At 35.2% G+C, this 22,228-nt stretch overlaps 1 protein-coding gene across 5 annotated transcripts in view; it reads right to left on the bottom strand.

Annotated features, from left to right (window-relative positions):
• The window catches only part of LOC145255841 (phosphatidylinositol 4-kinase alpha-like), a 272,694-nt gene that overhangs the window by 205,593 nt on the left and 44,873 nt on the right, over positions 1–22,228 (bottom strand). For all 5 annotated transcript variants that reach the window (XM_080114579.1, XM_080114575.1, XM_080114578.1 and 2 more), the window contains exons 2-3: positions 10,605–10,724; positions 7,801–7,894 (exon numbers count right to left, since the gene is read on the bottom strand). In XM_080114579.1, coding sequence (XP_079970705.1) covers positions 7,801–7,894; positions 10,605–10,724 — 214 coding nt within the window. The remainder of the gene's footprint in view (positions 1–7,800; positions 7,895–10,604; positions 10,725–22,228) is intronic.

Here is a 22,228-nt window from a genome sequence, read left to right as displayed (position 1 = left end):
CACATTTAATAACAATGTACGGCACTCATCTGTTGTCAATAAAATCCCCCCAATTATCTGTTTCATTCTGTTTCACTTGCTACTTCTCTTTTCGCGAGAACGGTGAATTGTTAGCAACAGTAGTCGTTGAAGTGATGTAGTTGCTATGGAAACCAGTCATAAAAAACGTTGCTCACCTCTTTACATTTCTTTACAATTTTAAAACACCAGTAAATTCATCATAACTTTTGTTTTACTGAACGAAAATTGAAAAAATTTTTCACAATATAGCTGAGAAGGTGATCTATAAACTGTGATAATTGTTTAAAATTTGGTCGAAAAATGAGTGAGCGCTGAAGCTTTAAAGCAGTTCTACATGACTAAAACTGCCACTTAACCATATATTCAAACACTACCGTATTTGAATGATATATCTTAACTGTTGTTGAATTAATTATTAAAAACAAAAAACTTTTTTTTTAAACTTTGTTCACCCAAAACAGTGTATATAGCCACCGAGATAGGAGTTAGGGTTAGGGTATATGTATATTTAAACATACATTGTTGAAACGCATAGAGAATTTCTGTTTAACAATTTTCTTTTTAATATTTTTCCGATTTACGTATTAATCTTTTTGTAATATTATCAAATGTTTGTATATAGGATTCATATGTTATGTGTTGTTGCACTGTATTTACTAGCACTTTCTACTGAAACCTCAGTTGTCTTTGTTTATTTATCTGCTGTGTTTAAAAACGTGTGGCTATTTAGAGAAAAGTACGTTTGGGGAGACATGGTCATGTTTTTAAGGGCATTCCATTGGACATATGTACAATATTTAAATAGGTGTATTGAAATTACAATATAATAAAATTTACATCCCCCCCACTATCCTTCTGCTTACTTATCGTTAATTACATACCTAGACATAATATATTACGACCGGATTCATAGTTAATATCATTTATTCTTGGATGTTTCATTTTTATATACAAAGCTTCTTCAATTTGCAGTCATTTTTTTTTTTTTTTTAATTACATTTTCACTCCAAACAAGGCACGTTGCCACTTTGATCTAGGGGGCTACTATCAGGGACATAAGCTACAGGGGTACTATTTAGGGAGTTGGGCAGCAAGGTGTTGGTTCACGTTACGCTTGAACTTCTGCATGTCAGTACAGTTGGAGAAGCAGGGACCCAGAAGGGAATTCCAAAGTCTAGCGGTTCTGGGGAAGAAACTACTAGAGTAGAAGGCTTTCTTACATCTAGGGATCTCTATGGTGAAGGGGTGGGATGTAGCTGCTTGTTGGGTTTGTTGGGGGTATTTCCGTTGAGGGGGTACGAGTGCTTGCAGTTTGTTGGAGCATTTACCGTTAAAGTTTTTTTTATTTTTTTTTACAAGTTGATCACCACTTATCAAGGCCCGGAAGCCACTCCGGGATAAGGGTTACTGCATGTATAGTACGTTAGTGTGGGTATTTAATAAAAGTGTCTACTTAAGGGGGCGGTTCATCGGGTATTTGTTTATGTTGGACTTGAAGACATCCAGGTTGTAGTCAGTTAGGAAGCAGGCAGACGGAACAGAGTTCCATAGGCGTGCAGTTCTAAGAAAGAAGCTTTGTTCATGGAATCTGCGTTTTGATTTAGGCACAGATAAAGAGTGGGGAAGTACTTGTAGAACAGGCAGAGGGATGCACCATTTCGTCGATGGGACAGAGGCTGAAGCTTAGATGACAGTTCAGGACCTATCAGGTTGGCAACTCTTTTGAACCTTGTCTAGGAGCGAGAGACTAGTAGCAGATGCACCAGCCGAAATATGACAACAATACTCCATACATGGGCGAATGATGGCCTTGTAGAGGTACAGTCTTATGCAGATTTGCAGTTTTATGTTGGGATTATGTAAGATTTTTATGTTTTCAATCATAATGTTCCTAAATTGATGAATGATATTAGCTATGAATCCAATCGTAATATATTAGTGTCTATGGACGTAACTAACAAAGAGTGAGGAAGATGGGAAAAAAATGTAAATTTTATTATATTGTAAATTTAATTCAATATATATATATAAAATCAAGAATTCAAATACCTCACAAAGTCTTTGAAAACATTGCAATACCCCACATATTTTATATTAAATGCAAATAAAAAAGCCATTCAAAGGTTTTCCAGAAACAATAAGTAAAAAAAAAAAATTCATATACACGAGACACTTTTCTCATAAACAGACATCCTCTCTTACGCACACATGTCAATAGAACAATAATTTGCAATACGCTAAACAAAATAAGAATTCCAATAATACAAACCACATCATATACACTATGAATCAAACATTAAAAACAACAAAACGTTTCCAAAAGAAACCCATATCTAATGCAGGTATATATATATATATATATATATAAATATATATATTATCTCATGCCATTACTGTCACCAAATATATGTTGGTGAAACTCAAAAAAGTGGACTAGAGACAAGATTAATGCACATAAAAGATATTAAAAAAATAGCAATTTTCTGAATGCATTATTCTCTCTTATCTATATATATATATATATATATATATATATACTAACTGGACGCATGGCATTGCCTGGTTGTATAATACGCTTAAAAATATGATATTTGAATTAATGCAAATTGCGTATGTATTCTTATAGAATCAAACCTCCATTGATTATTATATACTACAAGGAATAATTTGCCCGATGGACTAATTCGCAAAATTTGTTTTAAAGTTCATCAGTGCATATGTAGGCATGTTGTATTTTGGCCACGAATGGTTGAAACCATGCACTGACAAAGTTTAAAACAAATTTTCTTATGAAACTCAATAAGGACTATCCACCTTACTACAAAAATGCTAGTTTTTTTTTTTGGTGTGTTAAACTCCCCCCCCCCCTTTTTGCGCTGATGAGATTATATTCGGAAACAAAGTCTTTGTCAATTATTGTCAATGCTTTTTCTCAATTTTAATAACATGAATATCGTTTCTGAAATGATCGTACACTCAATTTGATTTTGTTTGTTTTTCCTTTTGAATCTGATTCATAATTTACAATTATCAATCTTTATACTCTATATATATATATATATATATATATATATATATATATATATATATATTAGAACAATTTAAGGCTGAAAATCAGGTAAATTGATCAAGTCGTTTTATTTTTATAAAGAAAATCATTAAGTGAATAAAGGGAATTCATAGGCATTACAACATAAATCTTGCAAGTATGAATTATTGTTGAGTTATCGCTCTTTGTTCCTTGGTATTTTTCAAAATGAAAGGTATAACAGTCACTCCTGGGATACTCATAGAATTTCATTTTCTTATTTAAAAATAAAACTGATTAATTTACGGGATTTTGGGGGTATGATATTTTCGTTTCATCACATGTACAACATGTAAATTCTTTTAAATTTTTATTTTTTAATATAGGGTGAATTTTTGACAAGAACCATGATGTTAATACATGTTCTATGTAAATATATAAGTAACATTGATTGTCTGAGGAACAGACTCTACCAAACTCTTTTGTCAATTTTTGGTTAACAGACTTAATATATAGGCTATTTGAACCAGTGGACAAATTCTGATTTGGTTGTTAGCTGGTAAAAATAAATAAGAGGTCAAAATTGAAAAAAAAAATTGAAACTTGCCAATGTAAAGCAACTTCTTATATATAAGTACTTCTGTACATATGCGCAAATATACATTCAGATGTTAAAAAACTTATTTGTTAGTTTTTATATGCGTATGGATTTAGGTCAAACAGTATTGACTAAGACTGAAGAGCTATAGGTTTTGATTTCGATTCTAGCTGATGGCACCTAAGTCATTTTTTTGTTTTTTTACTTTTAAAATCATTACTACATATTAGGTACAATATAATAATCAAGAGAAAATTGGCTCAATAATAATATGAATTCTACATAAATTAGAATACTGTATTTAAGCATATTCTATGACTGGGCAATGCCAGGTGGCTAGTAATTAACAACGCATTGGCTTTATAATAATATATACAAAATCTGCATGAATTAAAATATCATATTTAAATGTATTTTACAACTAGGCAATGCTGAGCTGCCCGCTAATACATAATATTTTATAACCAGATTTTGTTACTTTTGCAAATTAATTCTATTATTCACAATCACCATCATATTCGGTTTAGTGTGTTTTACATGCTGGCATGTGTTGAATTCATTGACCTTTAAACTAAGATTACTCTGCCAGGTTTTTATTTATCCCTCTTTCTCCCACATCCAAAATCAACAGATTAGACCATTCTTATAATGATCCGTTCCTGTTTGATTTGCAGCATTAAGCTGGTTTATGCAGTTCTAGGAGGTACTCTTTCGGAGGCCTTGACTTATCTCTTTGAGGCGTTAGTTTATTACTAATTGCTTGAGGTGCCTCTTCAGGGAATGGCGACCGGGCTGCAGAGGCACTGACTTTTCATTCCCATTTTCTGACCCCTATGTCACAATTCTCACTGTGGGAGAGAAATACCTTCTCTCATATTCATTTTTAGCGTTTTCTTCCCATGTTTTCCTTGGCATTCCCCATCCAGGAATCGGACCTACTATTTCATTCGTTATACATCTAACCCCAAGAATTCTCATACAGATGAGAAGACAAAGTATTTATAATCGTAAATATTTCAAGAGCATTAAAAGCCATAGATTTGAAGATGGCCAAAGAATGTGTTGGCTGATAAATAGTGAAGACGATGGACAGAAAAGGAAAACAAGATATTGAAAATGGTATTTATTAGAAATGCGAAGGTGATGACGAATAGAAAATGGTTGTAATGGCACTATCACTGGTATGATGGTACTGAAGATTAGGTGGTTCGTCAGATTGAGAATGGTAATGAGCATGAAGGGGTCAAGGATGGTATGCCATGAACATTTGGACAAAAAAAAAAAAAATAAAAGTTTTTTAAAGCACATTCAGAAAAAATATTTTAGAAAATTATGACAAAAATAAAAAAAATAAAAAAAGCAAAACAACAATAAAAAATTTTTTTTTAAATATGATAAACTTTAGTTTAACATACATCCCTGACAATTTTAAGTTGATCACATTTTTTTCAAGTTGCTAGTGAGTGGTTAAAAAATAAAAAAAATAAAAGTCCTTCCATTTTAATTTTTTTTTTTTACATTTATATTCACCCTAAACAAGCCATTGGGATATAAGGGACTATTATGATAGGGGCCAGATTTATAAGGAGCAGACTAAGTGGGAAGTTGGTTGGGCAGGAAGATATTTGTTCACATTACATTTAAATTTATGCATGTTCGTATGTCGAAGAAACAAGGAGCATAGAGAGCAAGCAGTTTGAGAACTAAAGTTATTAAAGTAAATAAAATTCCCGGCATCTACTGACTTCTACAGTGAAGGGGTGTGATTTTGCTGCTAATCGAAAGTATTCTTGCTGATATGGTACAGGTGCAGCAAGTTCATCGGAGCACATTATGTGGAAGTACTTATAAAACAGGGGCACACATGCAACGCTGTGTTGACGTAGCAAAGGCTGGAACTTAATAAACAGTACAGTAAGTATTACATCAGAGACCACTTTTTGGATTCTGTTCAAGAGAGAGAGGCAATAGTTGATGCACCACCCAGATGCGATAACAGTACTCCATACATGGGTGAGTGGTGGCTGTGTACAGATAAAAGAAAACTGGCAGGTGTAACAAGTTTTCTTGCTTGATAGAGGGAATCTACCTTCTTTGTAGCAAACTTGACAGTATCTGCTATTGTTGGATATTTGGCAGGTGACCCCAGGAAGAGAGGCATTCGATGGGTTTTAAGGAATGCATAATTTGACCCAGAATATGTGAGAGGATATTGGTCAAAGGATCCGAGACAATGGACAATGGGAAATATTAAACATTCCAAGGTGAAAGAATGTTTATATAGACACAAATAAAAAGCAAGGCAGTTGGTCACAGAGAGAGGACAAGCCGACACATTTTCTTCACTGCCAAATATTCACACTTCCACTGCGCACCTTCACTGATGTCAACACCTGTCATAACTAAATCCAAAACTGTTGTCAAAGTAAAATAAACCAAAGATTAGGTGTGTTTTATTCGCTGCCAGGTGTATATATCATAGATCAGTGACAAAAGTCGATTTAGAAATTATATAGACTGAAAAACACATTTGAACGACCGGACACAGTGAATATATAACACTATGTATCTATGTCAATGTTGTGCTTGCGCGTTTGATTCTCTATTGGCTGTGGCAATCAATTGTTGGAAAGATTTTGTTAAAGATCCTGATACTTCTCTGTTATCAAAGCAAAATTCGAAAAAATTGAATTTCAAGTAAAACCAATGTATCTACTTAATTGTCATGTCACAGCAATAAACATATCCAAAATTTATGAAATCAAAACTTTCGTAAAAAATGAAACCAGAGAGTTCGACTCTTAACAAGGGGAGTAATAATTTTCTGAAATAGTCCAATTTAGCAAAACTCAATTTTATCTTATTCAATTAGTCTTCGAAAACTGTTTAATAATTTATAATTAATTTTCTACCTTATCTTTTTTTATTATTTTTGGATATGTTCATTACTGTAACATGACAATTAAGTAAATATGATTGGTTTTACTTGAAATTAAATATTTCCAATTTCACTCTAATGATGCAGAAGCACCAAGAGCCACAGCCATTTACGAATTTCATTTTCTTTTGAAACCCATTTACTTTGATTTATGTCTTTTATGGCATATCAACTCTTCTTGGTTTATTTAATTTCGAAACCATTTTGTAAACGATAGACTGCGTACAATTAATTACACATAAATCGCTATTTAATCGCATAACTGCGCCAAAATTATTGGTTCATATTTTTCTCAATATTATTAGAACATAATCCATCATAATAGACCGGTTGTAATTTGAGATCAGCATAGCCAATCCCGTGTAGAGTGCAGTTCATATTAAACGTTTATAATTAGCCATGAAGATGATGAAAGTATGTCATATGGAACACATCAAACATCCTCTCTCCAAATCAAAAGCACAATTTATTTTTTCATGCCGTGTTATGATGATTGAAAAATATATAATAACAATCTAGACGTCACCCAAAAATAAATCTCCGCTTTTATTTTTTGCGAATCTGCTTTTCGTTTGCCATCTTGCTTTTTCACTTCCGAAAGTCGGTTTCTTATAGTTCATATAGGTACAAAGAGCGAGAGAGCGGGGTAGGAATGGAGACACATGTTTAACAGCTTTTGAAAACTGATTTCTAAAATTAACCTATCTCTGGCCAGGTCTTTATTCATCCCTTTCCCTCATGCCCATTCTTATCACTTCCGCTTGTGTTTTCCTTTGATTTCCCAACTGATACTAATACCTCACTTGTTACATATATACTAACTTAAGAACCTTTACCCATTCTTTCAATGTGGCCAAACCAACAAAATCTCCTGCTCTACACACATCTTATACTCTTCAGATTGTATCTTCCATGGTCATAACTATTAATTCCCTAAAATATTAAGTTTTACATTAAAGCTAAATAAAAAATGATGCTTTAGTAATATCAAACATAAATTAAATTTTTTTTTACCAATACCAGATAAATTTTCTAGCATTTTGAAGGGTCTATGATTCCAAATAGGGAATACCGATTGTACTGACAGAGGAAGAAGGGTAAAATTATAATGACAGTATATGTAAATAAAAAAATTAAAAAAAAAAAAAAAAAAATTAAAAAATTAAAAAAATGAAATTGAAAAAAAAAAGAAAAAAAAAAGAACTTTGTACTCACTGTGAGTTTGTGTGCCTTTTGGTCCATCGATCCATTGGGCTTTCGGTAGATCTCTGAGAACACTCAGCAAATAAGGAAGGATTTTGTCCTTGTACTAAAAAGACAAAGAAAAAAGAAAAAAAAAAGCATATTTTTAAATGACTCCCCAACATCTGCGGCAAATATTTTTAATAAATAATACATCTTAAAAAATAAAAAATAAATTATAAAAATATTTTCTTTAATTTCCTTAAATTTCACCTGCTAGGTGTGTAAATACAGATAGGTAATTCTGATTCATATATATGTACATATACACACCTCGAAGGTGAAATTTAAGAAAATTAAAATATTTTTATGGATTCATGCCAAACAAGGCATATTGCCACTGAACGCATAAGAGTTACTATGATAGGGAACAGATTTATAGGGAAAATCGAGTGAGAATTTAGGCAGGAATATGTTTGTTAACCTTAAATTTAAATTTCTGAATGTTGGTACAGTTGTCAACATGAGAAACATGGAGTGAATTCTAAAGGCAAGCGATTTGGGGAAAAAATTATTTTTAGAAAGATCCAACTTTTTCGACTGAATATTCTGTTGTTCACATGTTTTCTCTGATATTTTCTAGAATCACATACTCACATGAGGAAGCATGTGAAGGTTGCCAACATCCATAAGTGAAAGTGATGCTATAAAACTGACTGGATTCGAACTTGGCATACCTACGTCGACAGTCCACGTTATCCACCTTACCTCCTTCCAAGTGAGCAAGCAGTTGCAATACTGGCTTCTTGCCAAAGTAGTCACAGATAGAATCATTGGTTATCTATATATATAAAAGCGAAAATGTATGTATGCATGTTCGCTTTTCCTCGATGTCCACGAAAGGCTTCTTTCAAACAAGCGCTTGCTCGCTTCACAACTTTTTAAAACTTTTTATATCATCTATAAATTGTAATATCTACGAATTATCCACGGAGCTCGCCTCTCTATTTAATTTTATTCACTTTCAAACCTTAATTATTCCACATTTTCCGCATCGGCACGCGTTACATTCGGTTTTCGGTATAAAAAAAGCGAACCTCGACTCTAATCACAGGCCCAGAGCCAGTTTGTTCAATGTCGACTTCGTCATATCAGACTGTAGCTTTCATTTCGAGACGAGGGAGCGGGTTTTTAAAAACAAACAAACCCATTTATTCAAAACTGTCCCGCACAAAATCGTAACTGCTGATTACTTATTATCGCCGTCACATCAATCAAAAACGCGCACCTATTTTTTTTTAAAACACTTTACTATTTTCCAACTGCGCGTCGTCAACGCTTCGGTTTTTTTTCACATACCCCGAAAAACACCCGGGCAACGCCGGGTACCCCTCGCTAGTTTATATATATAAAAGCGAAAATGTGTGTATGTATGTATGTGTGTTTTTATGTTTGTATGTGTGTTTGTGTGTCCGCTAAAAACTTTCGACAGACACAACGAAAATTCACAAACTCTGTATCATATTGAAGTTCCAGCCTTCGCACGAAAAATATCGAAAAATTGGCCATAAAACGTTAACTTTTTCACCCCAAAATCGAAATTTTCGACAGGTGTGTGTGTGTGTGTGGGGGGGGTCAACAAAAACATGACAACCGGTTCTACACATGCGTCAGATGACGTTATGACCTTATTTACTTTAAATACTTGAAGAACTGACTAAATTTCATGTACGTCGCGATAGCTCAGTTGGTTAACGTGTTGGTTCGTTATCTAAATGTTTTGGGTTCGAATAGTGGTGTGAGATGCCTTTTTTTTTTTCGATTTTTTAAAATTTAAATATTGAACCAGTGTTATTTAAGCCATTTTTCACGTAGCGTTCGTTTTTCTGTTTTTTTTTTTTTTTTACTTTGCTTATCCACCCTCGACCACACACCCAAAAACACCCGGGTACCCACCGATTTTTTAAATTTTAATATCGAAACCGTTTTCTTTTTTGTTTTTTCGATTTTTACATTTAACATCGTTCGTTTGCCTTACGTTAGTTTTTTTTTTGTTTTTTTTTATGTTTTGATTACCCCCCCCGCTTAAGTTTTAACGTTCGTTTTTATGTTTTCTTTTTTTACTTTGCTTATAACAAACAAATCGTAATGCTCGACGACTTCCGTGCGCGCACCTGTCAATTTGGTTCTTACTTAAATAAATTCAAACATCTTTCAGTAACTCATTCTGGCTGGCCAATTATATTTTCAAACTTCGCCTCAGGGCTTCGGGTTCGATCACCCCCCACCCCCCTTTTACAGCCTATCAACCTTTTCAGGTTATTTAATACCGAATCCAGTGATTTTTAAGAAAATTTTTTTAATAGAATATATTTTTTTTTTCAAGTCGGTTTCTATTTAACCCATAGTTGGGACCCTAACAGGTACTACCACTCCGTTTCAGAGTGGACCTGGGAGCAATGGCAAGTAAAGGATGGCTCCACACTCCCCAAAGCCCATAAGCTGGGGCCTCACCATCAGATATAGTTTAAGGTCATATCCAGGACCCATCCATATATGGGTTGGGAGAAGGGGCGGCAAATGTATAAAGTATTGGTTTGGATCAGTTGGGGGAAAACAGAGTACAAAGGTCACCATAACCAAGGTTAAAGGTAGGAGGAATACAGGCAGTATGAAGAAAATTCCATAAGCCTACAATTCTTGGAAAGTAGCTACTGACATAGAAAGCTGTATCAATGATTTCCAATGTAGATAGGGTCGGGAGGTGTTAAAATGTATGAAGCATTGGTTCTGACCAGTTGGGGGAAAACAAAGGTTATCAAAGAGTCGGTGCTTACCTGCAGTCCTGACTCCAGTAAATAAATTCCTAGTGCAAGCACTGCATCTTGTGAGCGAATGTCCAATCTGAGTGTACCATGGCTGCTTTCTGTCGGGCAAAGTTTTATGATTTTGTTGACCTACAAAAAAAAAGAAAAAAAAAAAAAAAGAAAGAAAAGAAAAGGAATCATTGGAGGTTTCCAAACAAAACAAAACATTAAAGTTTTAGTCAAATGAACTATTTTGTATCGGAGTGAAGGGCAACCACTCTAGCAAAGAAACTTCTGTAGTAAGGTAGTTATGACGTGCTATAAAACTATACAATCATCACTTAGCTGTTGGAGAGAGCAAGTCTTGTTCCCAACAAGACACAATCTACTATAATCAAATTTGTATTTTTAGAGTTCATTTGTATGCTTTAAATACATAATCCCACACAACCATTTTTTATGGAAATCACTCTAGACAAGGTATGAAGCCTTGTCTAGAGTTAACAAGAACAAAAGATGATTACCGAAAAGACATGAGGTGCTTATTGAATTGGATCTTGAAAGAACCAAGGTCAATAACAAAGGCTAAACATAGGAGGAAAACAGTCAGCAGGAAGAGAGTTCCACAAATCTGCAGTTCTTGGAAAGAAGTTACTAGAATAAGTATTAACATGAAGCAGCAAAACAGCAAATTGATGAAGACCACTAGACTAACAGGTCAAATGAGCTGAAACAAAAGAAGCAGGAAATATTTTTTTATTTTTTTTTATTCAATTTTCACCCCAAACAAGGCACAGTGCCACTTTGAAGCAGGGGGCTACTATTAGGGAATTAATTAGCGGGGTCATTATGAAGGGAGAAGAGTAGAAAGATGTTTGTTAACATTACACTTGAACTGCAGAATCCCGGAAGGGAGTTCCAAAGACCCGCAGTTCTGGGGAAGAAACTATTGGAGTAAAAGGCTTTCTTGCACCTAGGGATCTCCACTGTAAAGGGATGAGACTTAGTAGCTTGTCGGGTTTGTCGGGGGTAGTTACGTCGGGGAGGTACAAGTGTTTGCAGTTCGTCAGAGCATTCACCATTAAAGTATTTGTAGAACAGGCAGAGGGATGCAACATCTCGTCGATGGGACAGAGGTTGAAGCCTAGATGACAGTTCAGGACCTATCAGGTTGGCGACTCTTTTTTGAACCCTGTCCAGGAGCGAGAGACAAGCAGCAGATGCACCAGCCCAGATGTGACAACAGTACTCCATACATGGGCGAATGGTTGCCTTATAGAGGTATAGGATACTGGCAGGCGTAAGTAGTTTTCTAGCACGGTAGAGGGAGCCAACCTTCCTTGCAGCAGCCTTGGCAATGCTCTCAATGTATCTATTCCAGTTCATATTCCCTGTAAACGTTAGGCTGAGGAGTTTAAAAGAAGTACTTTCAGGCAATGTGCTCTTGGCCATTGCTATTGGTGGTAGAGAAGGTTTCTTGTAGTTATTGAAGGAAACAAGCTTAGTCTTAGCAGCATTGAATGAGACCAACCATTTTTGTCCCCATTCCACTACGGATTGGAGGTCATCCTCTAGTGTTTCTGCCATTTTCTTAAATATATCAGACAATTCTGATATTTATGATTTATATTTCTTAAATATATCAGACAATTCTGAAAAACATATGCCATAATAGTATTCATAGAAAAAACTGAGACTAGCAACATCATGTCTGTGCGAGATTGCAGTGAAAAAGAAACTTATAATATAAAGTCTTATCTGAGGGGTCATATTTCTTCATATTGAGCGATGTATTCCCAACGTTAGGCCATAGAAACGTCAATAACTCAAAAAAAAGCTGATCAGACTGAAATTTTGCATCGTGGTTACTGTTATCAAAAAATAATACATCAATTTAGAAAATGGGAAGTTGACCCTTCATCAAAATTACAAACCTTTTTTAATGACAAAGGTCAAATAAGATGCAGGAGTTTACTGACTACAATATTTCTCTACCCTGCAACCTCTCTCCCACAGAAGAGACGTTACGAGCCTATCCTTGTTTTATCGTTATTTTCATGGCAGGTGCTCGTCTGAACTCCAATCCCTGGTCCCCCCTCGCCAATCTTTCACGAAAAACACCCGTCTAGCTGAATCCACTGTGAAAAATTTCCCCCACTCTATATCTGTGCCTAAATCAAAATGCGGATTCCATGAACAAAGCTTCTTTCTTAGAACTGCACGCCTGTGGAACTGTTCCGTTTGCCTGCTTCCCACCGGACAACAACTTGGATGTCTTCAAGTCCAATGTTAACTAATTCCTAATGAACCGTCCCCTTAAGTAAACACTTCATCAAATCTCCACACTAACGAAATGTACTTGCAATAACCCTTATCCCCGAGTGGCTTCCGGGCCTTGATAAGTGGTGATCACTGTGTAAAAAAAAAAAATAAAAAAAAAAATGGGCGAAGTAGTGAGGTGAAGGGGGATAGACCTTAAAGGAAATGTGAAACTTTTTTCTTTTTTTTTTTTTCAAGACGTTAAACAGAAGTGAATAAGAAAGGAAGAAAACATCTCAAATTGAAAATAAACTGGTATCGAAAGCAGATAGAGAAAAAACAAAAAAAAAAAAAAAAAGAGAAAGAAAAAAAAACATCCGAATATGGAAATAAATTTGCGTTCTCCTCACCATTATCTGTCAGACATTTTTTTTGTTACAGGACAGGATAGTGAAGGATTACTATTTTTTAAAATTATTGAGCCATACTTTTATTGAAAAACGTCACATTTATCTTTCTACAATTTCCTATGAGATGTGTTGTGTACATTATGAGCTTAGAAATAATTAAGTTTTTGTAATTAATCATTTAAATAATAAAAAAAATTGTGAGCGAATATTTCACTTATCATTTTCATTCATCTTGCAAGCTTTCATTTAGGCACTCTCCAACCCCATCTAAACCCCAAGCATGGTTTAGAATATTGTCTTGATGTAATATATATATGTGTGTGTGTGTGTGTGTGTGTGTGTGTGTGTGATTTTGTTAGATACGTGTATATATTTACATATATAAAAGGAACTTTGTGTGCGTGTGTGAGTGTTTCCTATTGACTTTGAAACGGCGTTTGAGAAGTTTTATCACTGTACAAACAGAAAGACCCAGCCTATAAAATTAACTGTAGATTCTTTTATAAGACAGGGGTGCATTCAAAAAGAAGGTTTCATTTAGAGTACAATTAAACCATGATACTTGACTTGCACATTTTAAACTTTAATTCAGGCCATTATTTACAAATGATTTTATAAGATTTTCTACAGTGCAATGTAGACTATAATATATTGTGGACTAAGTTGCTACGAGGAGACATGTGAAGCTTCTTCCCAGTACATTGCAAGGGTGAGTGGATTGGGGGGGGGGGGCTTATTAAAGCAGGCAATCAATCTTGATTGAAAAATGGGCAATTTCACCAATTTCAATGACAAAAGTATAGAAGGGTGAAATATTTGTTGATCTTCATTCAATTCTGAACAATGTCAGATCTCCCTGCTAATATTTACATATATCTATATATTGGGTAATCTCTTGAACTAATGAATGGATCATTATGAATTCTGGAATATATATTTCCGGCAACACTGTAAATAATATGAGCACATCTTTTTTCTTTTTGTATGCTTTACTATGTAAAAGATGCTTCCATCCAAACTCACACCAGCCAGAGAAAAACTTTCTAAATAATATAATCGAGAAAATTTCATAGAAAAAAAAAAATGCTATACATAAAATTTGAAGTTATGGGTGTGCCTCAGGGATCGATTCTTATTCCGTTATTATTTCTGATTATCATAAACAACCGACCTGATAAAATTTTGTCAGAGATGTGTGTATTTGTTGATGACACCATGCTGACAGTAGCGAAAAACAAATGCACACAATGGCAGACACCTTAGAAAACGACTTTCAGACTAGCGGAATAGGGCCGTAAATGGAAGGTAACAGTTAATGATACGAAGACCAAGCTTCTTTCTTTCAACAATTATAAACAAACATTTTCAACTACTGATTGCCAAGACAAATAACACCCTACCTGAGAGCTCATTATTTGAACGCTTAACGTTTGCAGGCAATATGAGTTGGATCAAATACATTAAGGATATTGCCAAGGCTGCTGCAAAGAAGGTGGGCTCTCTCTACCGCGTTGGACAATTACTCAGACTTAAGAGTATCCTGTACCGTTACAAAACCACTATTCGGCCATGCATGGTGTATTGTTGCCACAGATGGACTGGTGCATCTACTGCTAGTCTCCCCTATTTAGGCAGTGTACACAAAAAGAATCTCAAATCTAATCGATCTTGCCTTATTGACCAAACTCGTCGCAATGTTGCATCTCTGTATCTGTTCTACGAGTATTTTAATGAAATGTGCTTTGATGAACTCATAGCATTTATGCCCCTTCTCGATGAATATATTCTTGACCAATCCGACAAGCAGCAAAATCCCACCCCTTTACTGTCAAGATCCTTAGATGCCAGAAAGTCTGTTCTAATAGTTTCTCCCCTCAAACTGCTCGACTTTGGAATTCCCTCTATTTCCTGCTTCTCTGACTATACTTAAATGCAGAAGTTTTAAATGTAATGTGAACAGACATCTCGCTACTCAACTCTCCACAAAGCCTTCTGAAAGAACATGATTCCAAATAGTAGCTTCTTAAATCCAAGTGGCAACACACCTTTGGCAACTGGCAACTTCGTAACTCTTGCTTCCCTTACGGGCAATTCCACTAATCCTCATATTCCATGAGCGACGTTTCTGACAAAGAGGAAAGAATTGCTGTTTTCTGGTTCATAATCTATTCCATCTAACACTTATCGTTGGTAAGTTTTTGACCTTGAAATAATATTTTTTTTTTAGCTCCTTACATTAAGCGGCTTCATGCCTTGTCTGAAGCATTTTCGATAAAAAATAAAGGTAAAGAGAAAAGAAAACATTCTTAAAAGGATTGGTGGACATGTGTTAGCATTAATACGTATATGATTGTTAAAATCCTAAACTACTGGACATGTCATTATCAATTATGGAATATATATTCTAAGTAACTCACAGGGTGAGTAATGCAGGCACATGTTTTTTTTTTCTTTTGAAAACTCTACCATTTAGGGGACGTCACCTAAACCATACTATATTCCCTAATGAAAGAAAAAACTTTAATATTCAACACTCATGCCATATTTATTGCTTATACTTGTTCAGGGACAGATATTCTACAGATTCTATTTTTAAAAAAATGTTTTTTTTATTTAAATTTCATTTTTATCCATGCCTCATTTTTATGCGTGTCAAATAAGGATTGGATTAGGTTGGTAAACATAAAAATTAGTTGCAATAAAAAATATCCCTCCCCCTCACAAAGTATAAACATGTTGCTACAAATGTGTTGACTAAGATTTATTTTATGGTAAACAGAATACCACAAAAAAAAAAAAATATGACAGAAGAACAAACAATTGGTTTTTAATTATTTGCACCATTTCTTAAAAAAAAATTTTAAATAAAAATATAGATATTTAATAAACCTGTAAGCTATGCAGAAAAGATCGCAAGAGAAAAACAAATTAGAGACAATGTATGTGATATTTTGTTTCAAAAACAACAGAAAGAACGTTTTTCCATAGCTACCAACGTAATAGATGCACTGAAACTACAGCTGCTTTCAGGACTGCCAGCAACCACTGTAAAAGAGTAATAAAAAATGCAAGAGAGCTATATGCCCAGTCTGTTAAATCCAAGGTAGCTGATCAGCAGCTTGGTTCCCACCAGTTTTGGCAAATAACAAATAGGATCCTGAACAGAAGTGTGCGTTCTATCCCAACCATTATCAATGGACCAGAGGTCATCTCGTCAGCGCCAGACAAGGCCAAACTATTTGCAAAGAACTTTGAAGCTAATTCTACCCTATGTGACAAAAGCCATCAACTCCCCATATTTCCTCCTATAACACAGAACAAGCTAGGTAACATACAAATATCCGTGCATGAGGTCGCCAAGCTAATCAAGAACCTAGATTCCAGTAAAGCAACTGGCCCTGATGGCATCCCAATTATAGTGTTAAAAAAGCTTCAACCAGAACTTGCTCCCATACTTACGAAACTATTTAAGCGCTGCCTTAAGGAGAAGTGCTTCCCGACTCCCTGGAAGACCTCATCAGTTTGCCCTGTATTTAATAATTCAGGTGATAAGTCATCTCCCTCTCAGTACAGACCAATAAGTCTCCTGTGTGTCATGAGTAAGTTGCTGGAATCCATATTAAATAGAGAAATAGTCAACCACCTCAGCAGGAATAACCTTCTTAGTGACACACAATATGGTTTCCGCTCTGCAAGATCTACCGCAGATGTGCTGACGGTTATATCCCACAGGATTAGCGAATCTCTTGACAAAGGCCTCCTTTCTAGGGCAATTGCTCTTGACATATCAAAGGCCTTCGACAAGGTATGGCATAAGGGTCTACTTCACAAGATTTCCAGCTACGGTATAACTGGAAATGTTTTCTCAATTATTAAATCATTTCTCTCCGATAGGCTCATAAGAGTAGTGGTAGATGGACAAAAATCGGAGGCCTGCAATATAAATGCTGGAGTCCCTCAGGGGTCAATCCTAGGCCCAACTCTCTTCCTGATCTACATCAATGACCTCCCTAAACACATACTTAAATCATTCGTTGACATCTATGCTGATGACACGACCATCTACAGCAACACATCAAAGGCTGTAAATGAAAAAGTTCTCTCTGATTCTCTCTCCTCTGATCTCGAGCGCGTGGTTCAGTAGGGGAAGATGTGGCTGGTTACCTTTAATGCATCCAAAACCAAACTCCTATCCTTACATCATCAACGCTCTGATCCCCATCTGGCATCAATTGTGATGGATGGCTCTCGTCTGGGTGAAGCCCCGTGTTTTGACAAGCTTCTGGGTTTGACCTTTACTCCTGATCTGAAATGGAACACGTACATCAAGTCTGTTGTCAAGGTCGCTGGAAAGATGGTGGGATCCTTCTACTGCTCCAGAAGATATCTCACTACTGATGCAATTCTCTATCTATATAAAAGCCAAGTACGTCCAAAGATGGAATACTGTTGCCATATCTGGGCAGGAGCTGCTAAAAACAGCCTATCCTGCCTTGACAGAGGACAAAATAGACTTCGTGGCTTAGTGGGGGATGCCCTTTTCTCTACCCTGCAACCTCTCTCCCACAGAAGAGACGTTGCGAGCCTATCCTTGTTTTATCGTTATTTCCATGGCAGGTGCTCGTCTGAACTCCAATCTCTGATCCCCCCTCGCGAATCTTTCACGAAAAACACCCATCTAGCTGAATCCACTGTGAAAAATTTCCCCCACTCTATATCTGTGCCTAAATCAAAATGCAGATTCCATGAACAAAGCTTCTTTCTTAGAACTGCACGCCTGTGGAACTCTGTTCCGTCTGCCTGCTTCCCACCGGACTACAACTTGGATGTCTTCAAGTCCAATGTTAACAAATTCCTAATGAACCGCCCCCTTAAGTAAACACTTCATCAAATCTCCACACTAACATAATGTACTTGCAATAACTCTTATCCCTGAGTGGCTTCCGGGCCTTCATAAGTGGTGATCACTGTGTAAAAAAAAAAACAACTTTTTTTTTTAATAAATCGAAAACAGCTTCTTTCAATTTTAATATTTCTGACCTATTTATTAGAATGTCCATGTTTACAAAACTCTGAATTCAATATCTTTTTTTACGGACAAATTCCAAAGAATTGCATAAAAAAAAGTGATACATCATGAAAAATGCATGAAACTAGATTAATTATTAATTGTTAACTATTCTGCACTTTTGATTAACTATGTCTGGGGTTATATTCGACACACTGTTGTCAAAGCTCTCTACTCAAATCCGAATGAGCTCATTTTCTGAAAAAAAAGGTTTTTAATTCAAACCGGCAGCATCTTATATGCATATGATCGGTGAAAATTTGCAGGAGTCTGCACAATCGTTAAGAATAAATTGAACTAGGCATCGCCATTTTGATTTTTTCTATTATTCAGCAGTTGACCCCTGCAAAACGTTTGTGTCGTTATTAAATGGGGGAAAAAAATTTTTTTTGGAGGGGGGGGGGTATAAAGACCTGTAGTGGACTGGTGTAGGATAAAGAAGGGAATGCGTGTTCATCTCACGTCGAGTCACCAATTTGTAGTGGACTGGTGGATATATTATACATATCCCCCAATCGTACAAAATAGGAAAAATGAATTGCATTGAGAAAGAAAAAATGAATTGCTTTGATGAAGGAACGGACAACGCGTTTACTTGAATTAAACAAACTAGAATTTATTTCGTGAAGAAACACGTGAAAGAAAAAAGTATAGCATGCGTTTAGTTTGGCTCGCGTCTCTCGTTGTTTACTGATGAGAGGGAAAGTCTATTGTTGTAGAGAGAGAGAAAGAGAGAAAAAAAGTCAATTCAGTTTGGCGTGCGTCTCTCGCTGTTAGCTGGTGAGAGGGAAAGTCTATTGTTGTAGAGAGATAGAAAGAGGGAAAGAAAGTCAATCCAGTTTGGCGTGCGTCTCTCGCTGTTAGCTGGTGAGAGGGAAAGTCTATTGTTGTAGAGAGATAGAAACAGGGAAAGAAAGTCAATCCAGTTTGGCGTGCGTCTCTCGCTGTTAGCTGGTGAGAGGGAAAGTCTTGTTGTAGAGAGAGAGAAAGAAAGTTAATCCAGTTTGGCGTGCGTCTCTCGCTGTTAGCTGGTGAGAGGGAAAGTCTATTGTTGTAGAGAGAGAGAGAGAGAGAGAGAGAGAGAGAGAGAGAGAGAGAGAGAGAGAGAAAGAGAAAAAGTCAATCAAGGCCATGGAGATAGAAAACGTGTAAGGTGTACGTACCGTCTGTTAACTCTTTCCCCCACACATACAGTAGCAGCGGACGTGACGTGCACGGGCGCGCGCGCCCCCCGAAAGGGGCGAATGGTTCATCGAATCTCTCAGCTCGGAAGCCTAACTGAAAAGAGTTGGAAACAGCTTGTCTCTTGCTTTTATAGTTATTTTCGGTGGTCTTTTGCGCATGTGTGGATTTCCTTTGAAAGGGGAAGTGACGTTGCCCATGTGCGCGTACATGTGTGTACGTATACACGTGAATGTCAGTGTATGTACGCAAACGTGAATATATCTACTTGTGTGTTGTACATGTGCACGTATGTTTGTGTGCGCGTATGTTTGTGTGCGCGTATGTTTGTGTGCGCGTATGTATATGACAAGAAATATGGCTTGAGATGTGAACGCATGTTTTTGTGTGAGACTAGAAAAGGCTCCCACAGACCTGCACTTTTAATGACAAAAGTTTGGATATTTGTTTTGCTTTGGAATGAATTTTATCATGCATCAAGAATTTGCTCAGATCTCCATCTCCAAGCAATGAATCTGGCTAGCCATTTGATCAGAGTCCGCATAAACCTCGATCTTATTGCCCCCAAACACGAGCAATGAATTAAGCCTGAGTTTTTCCTTAAGCAACGAATATCTGTTTAAACTCCATAACCCCAATTTGGTAAGCCTTGATATTTAGCTGTCCATTTTTTTTTAAATCAAAACAACCTAAGAAGAATTGCTCCCCTTTATCTTGAACCAGACTTAAATTTCATTCTAAAAGAACAGTTTACTAAAATGGAACAACAAAAACATCAATTCTATGAACTTGAAATAAAAAAATAAATCAAGAGAAAAAAAAATTGTTCAATTACAAAATTGCATCAAAAAGTCAATGATTTTGTTATAATTAAATGAGAAAATCATGGCGAGAAGAAAGAGCAAATGAATTGAGCCAACAAGTCGCCATCCAAGAAGTCAATAATGATTTTCATTTCTGTTCATACAAGCTTTTCCATGAAAAAAAAAAAAAAAGAAACAGCAAAAAAGAAACAAAATAAATAAATAATAAATAAATTAAAAAAAAACAACAACAAAGAAAAAAGAGATTTCCTTGCATGTTCAGTGAGCATTTAGTGAAGGTTTCAATTTGTTACACCCTCCCCTGCCTCTTCTACTTACACCTACTCAACATGACCGACAAGATTGAGTGGGGCTGGCACATTTCGAAAGACACACAACTTACTAAAAGTAATATTAGTAATCATACTATTACCGCTGGCTTTAAAATGTGTGTAGAAGAAGAAAAAAAAATATCACCAATAGACAAAATATCAAAAAGCAAGAAAAGAAAATATGACAAAATATATTCACAGTTGAGCACAAAATCATTTTTCGTATAACCTGTCTATCTAAATTGACCCCTCCTCCCTCCCCCTTGCTTTCACACACACACACACACACACACACACACACACACACACACACACACACACAAATTATATAAAATACTACGATTGTGTGAATTTTGCTTGTTATCTTATGACGTCATGCACTAACACAGATGAAAGACTTTGGGAATATTTTTGACAATGATGAAGTAACGAAAGGATGATATCAACAGAGAACGAATTTGACCTTTAGGTCATTTACGTGGATATTAACTGTATGTTTTTTTGGTTAGAAATTAAAATTTTATTATAATTATTTTTATATATATATATATATATATATATATATATATATATATATATATATATATATATATATATATATGCATATATATATATAAGAAAAAATGATTATAAAATCTATAGATAGATATATATATATACATATATATTTATTTTTTAAAATTTAATTCCCTCCTTTTCTTTCGCCTTTTCTATTACCATAATCGTTAATTTATTTTATTTTTGGAACATCCCGTGACTACCCTCTTGATCAATATATGCTATAAACTGTTCCCAATTTTCATTACGGACTTTTGTATAAGCAGCATCGCCTGAAGAGATCTCTAGTTACTTGTAATTGGCTGACCGAAACATGCTCATGAATGTGTAGCGACATATTAATGCTTAGGTAAAACAAATAAAAAGTAATATATAAGTCAACTGAATTAAAGGAATAAATTATAAGATGGTCAACATTTTGGAATATAGTTTTTTGTCATTTATTCTCTATATTGCTCTGTAGTTACATTGAGCTTCTTAAATAAGGATTGGTATATATTATAAGAAAATATATTTCTACAAATATATATATATATATATATATATATATGACAGAAAAAAGAATTCTTTTGGACTCTAGCCGTCTTTCGCCATCCTCATCAGGGACAAACGATGGCCTTTTTTTTTTTTTTTATCTTTTTTAAAAAAGAAAATATGGGGAAGAAATTTTATCTGATGAGGATGGCGAAAGACGTCTAGTGTCCAAAAGAATTTTTTTTTCTGTCATTTGTAAATTCTGTACCACAAATAAACTCCTTTGCACACACACACACACTATATATATATATATATATATATATATATATATAAGCAATTCGAATACCACAAATATATTTAAATCATATTCATATCATTTTATTTGATATGTGGTACGTCTTACACATGTTTCATTGAATGATATACCAAACTCATCAGAGACCCATATAAATCCATAAGAGAATTTTATAATGTGTGTGTGTGTGTGTGTGTGTGTGTGTGTGTGTGTGTGTGTGTGTGTGTGTGTGTGTGTGTGTGTGTGTGAATATTTATCATTTCATCATTA

The sequence above is a fragment of the Euprymna scolopes genome, chromosome 31, assembly GCF_053919585.1.
Source record: "Euprymna scolopes isolate OS-2025 chromosome 31, ASM5391958v1, whole genome shotgun sequence".
NCBI lineage: Eukaryota > Metazoa > Mollusca > Cephalopoda > Sepiida > Sepiolidae > Euprymna > Euprymna scolopes.
The sequence above is the reverse complement of the archived record's forward strand: the minus strand, read 5'-3'. Positions and strand labels throughout refer to the sequence as shown.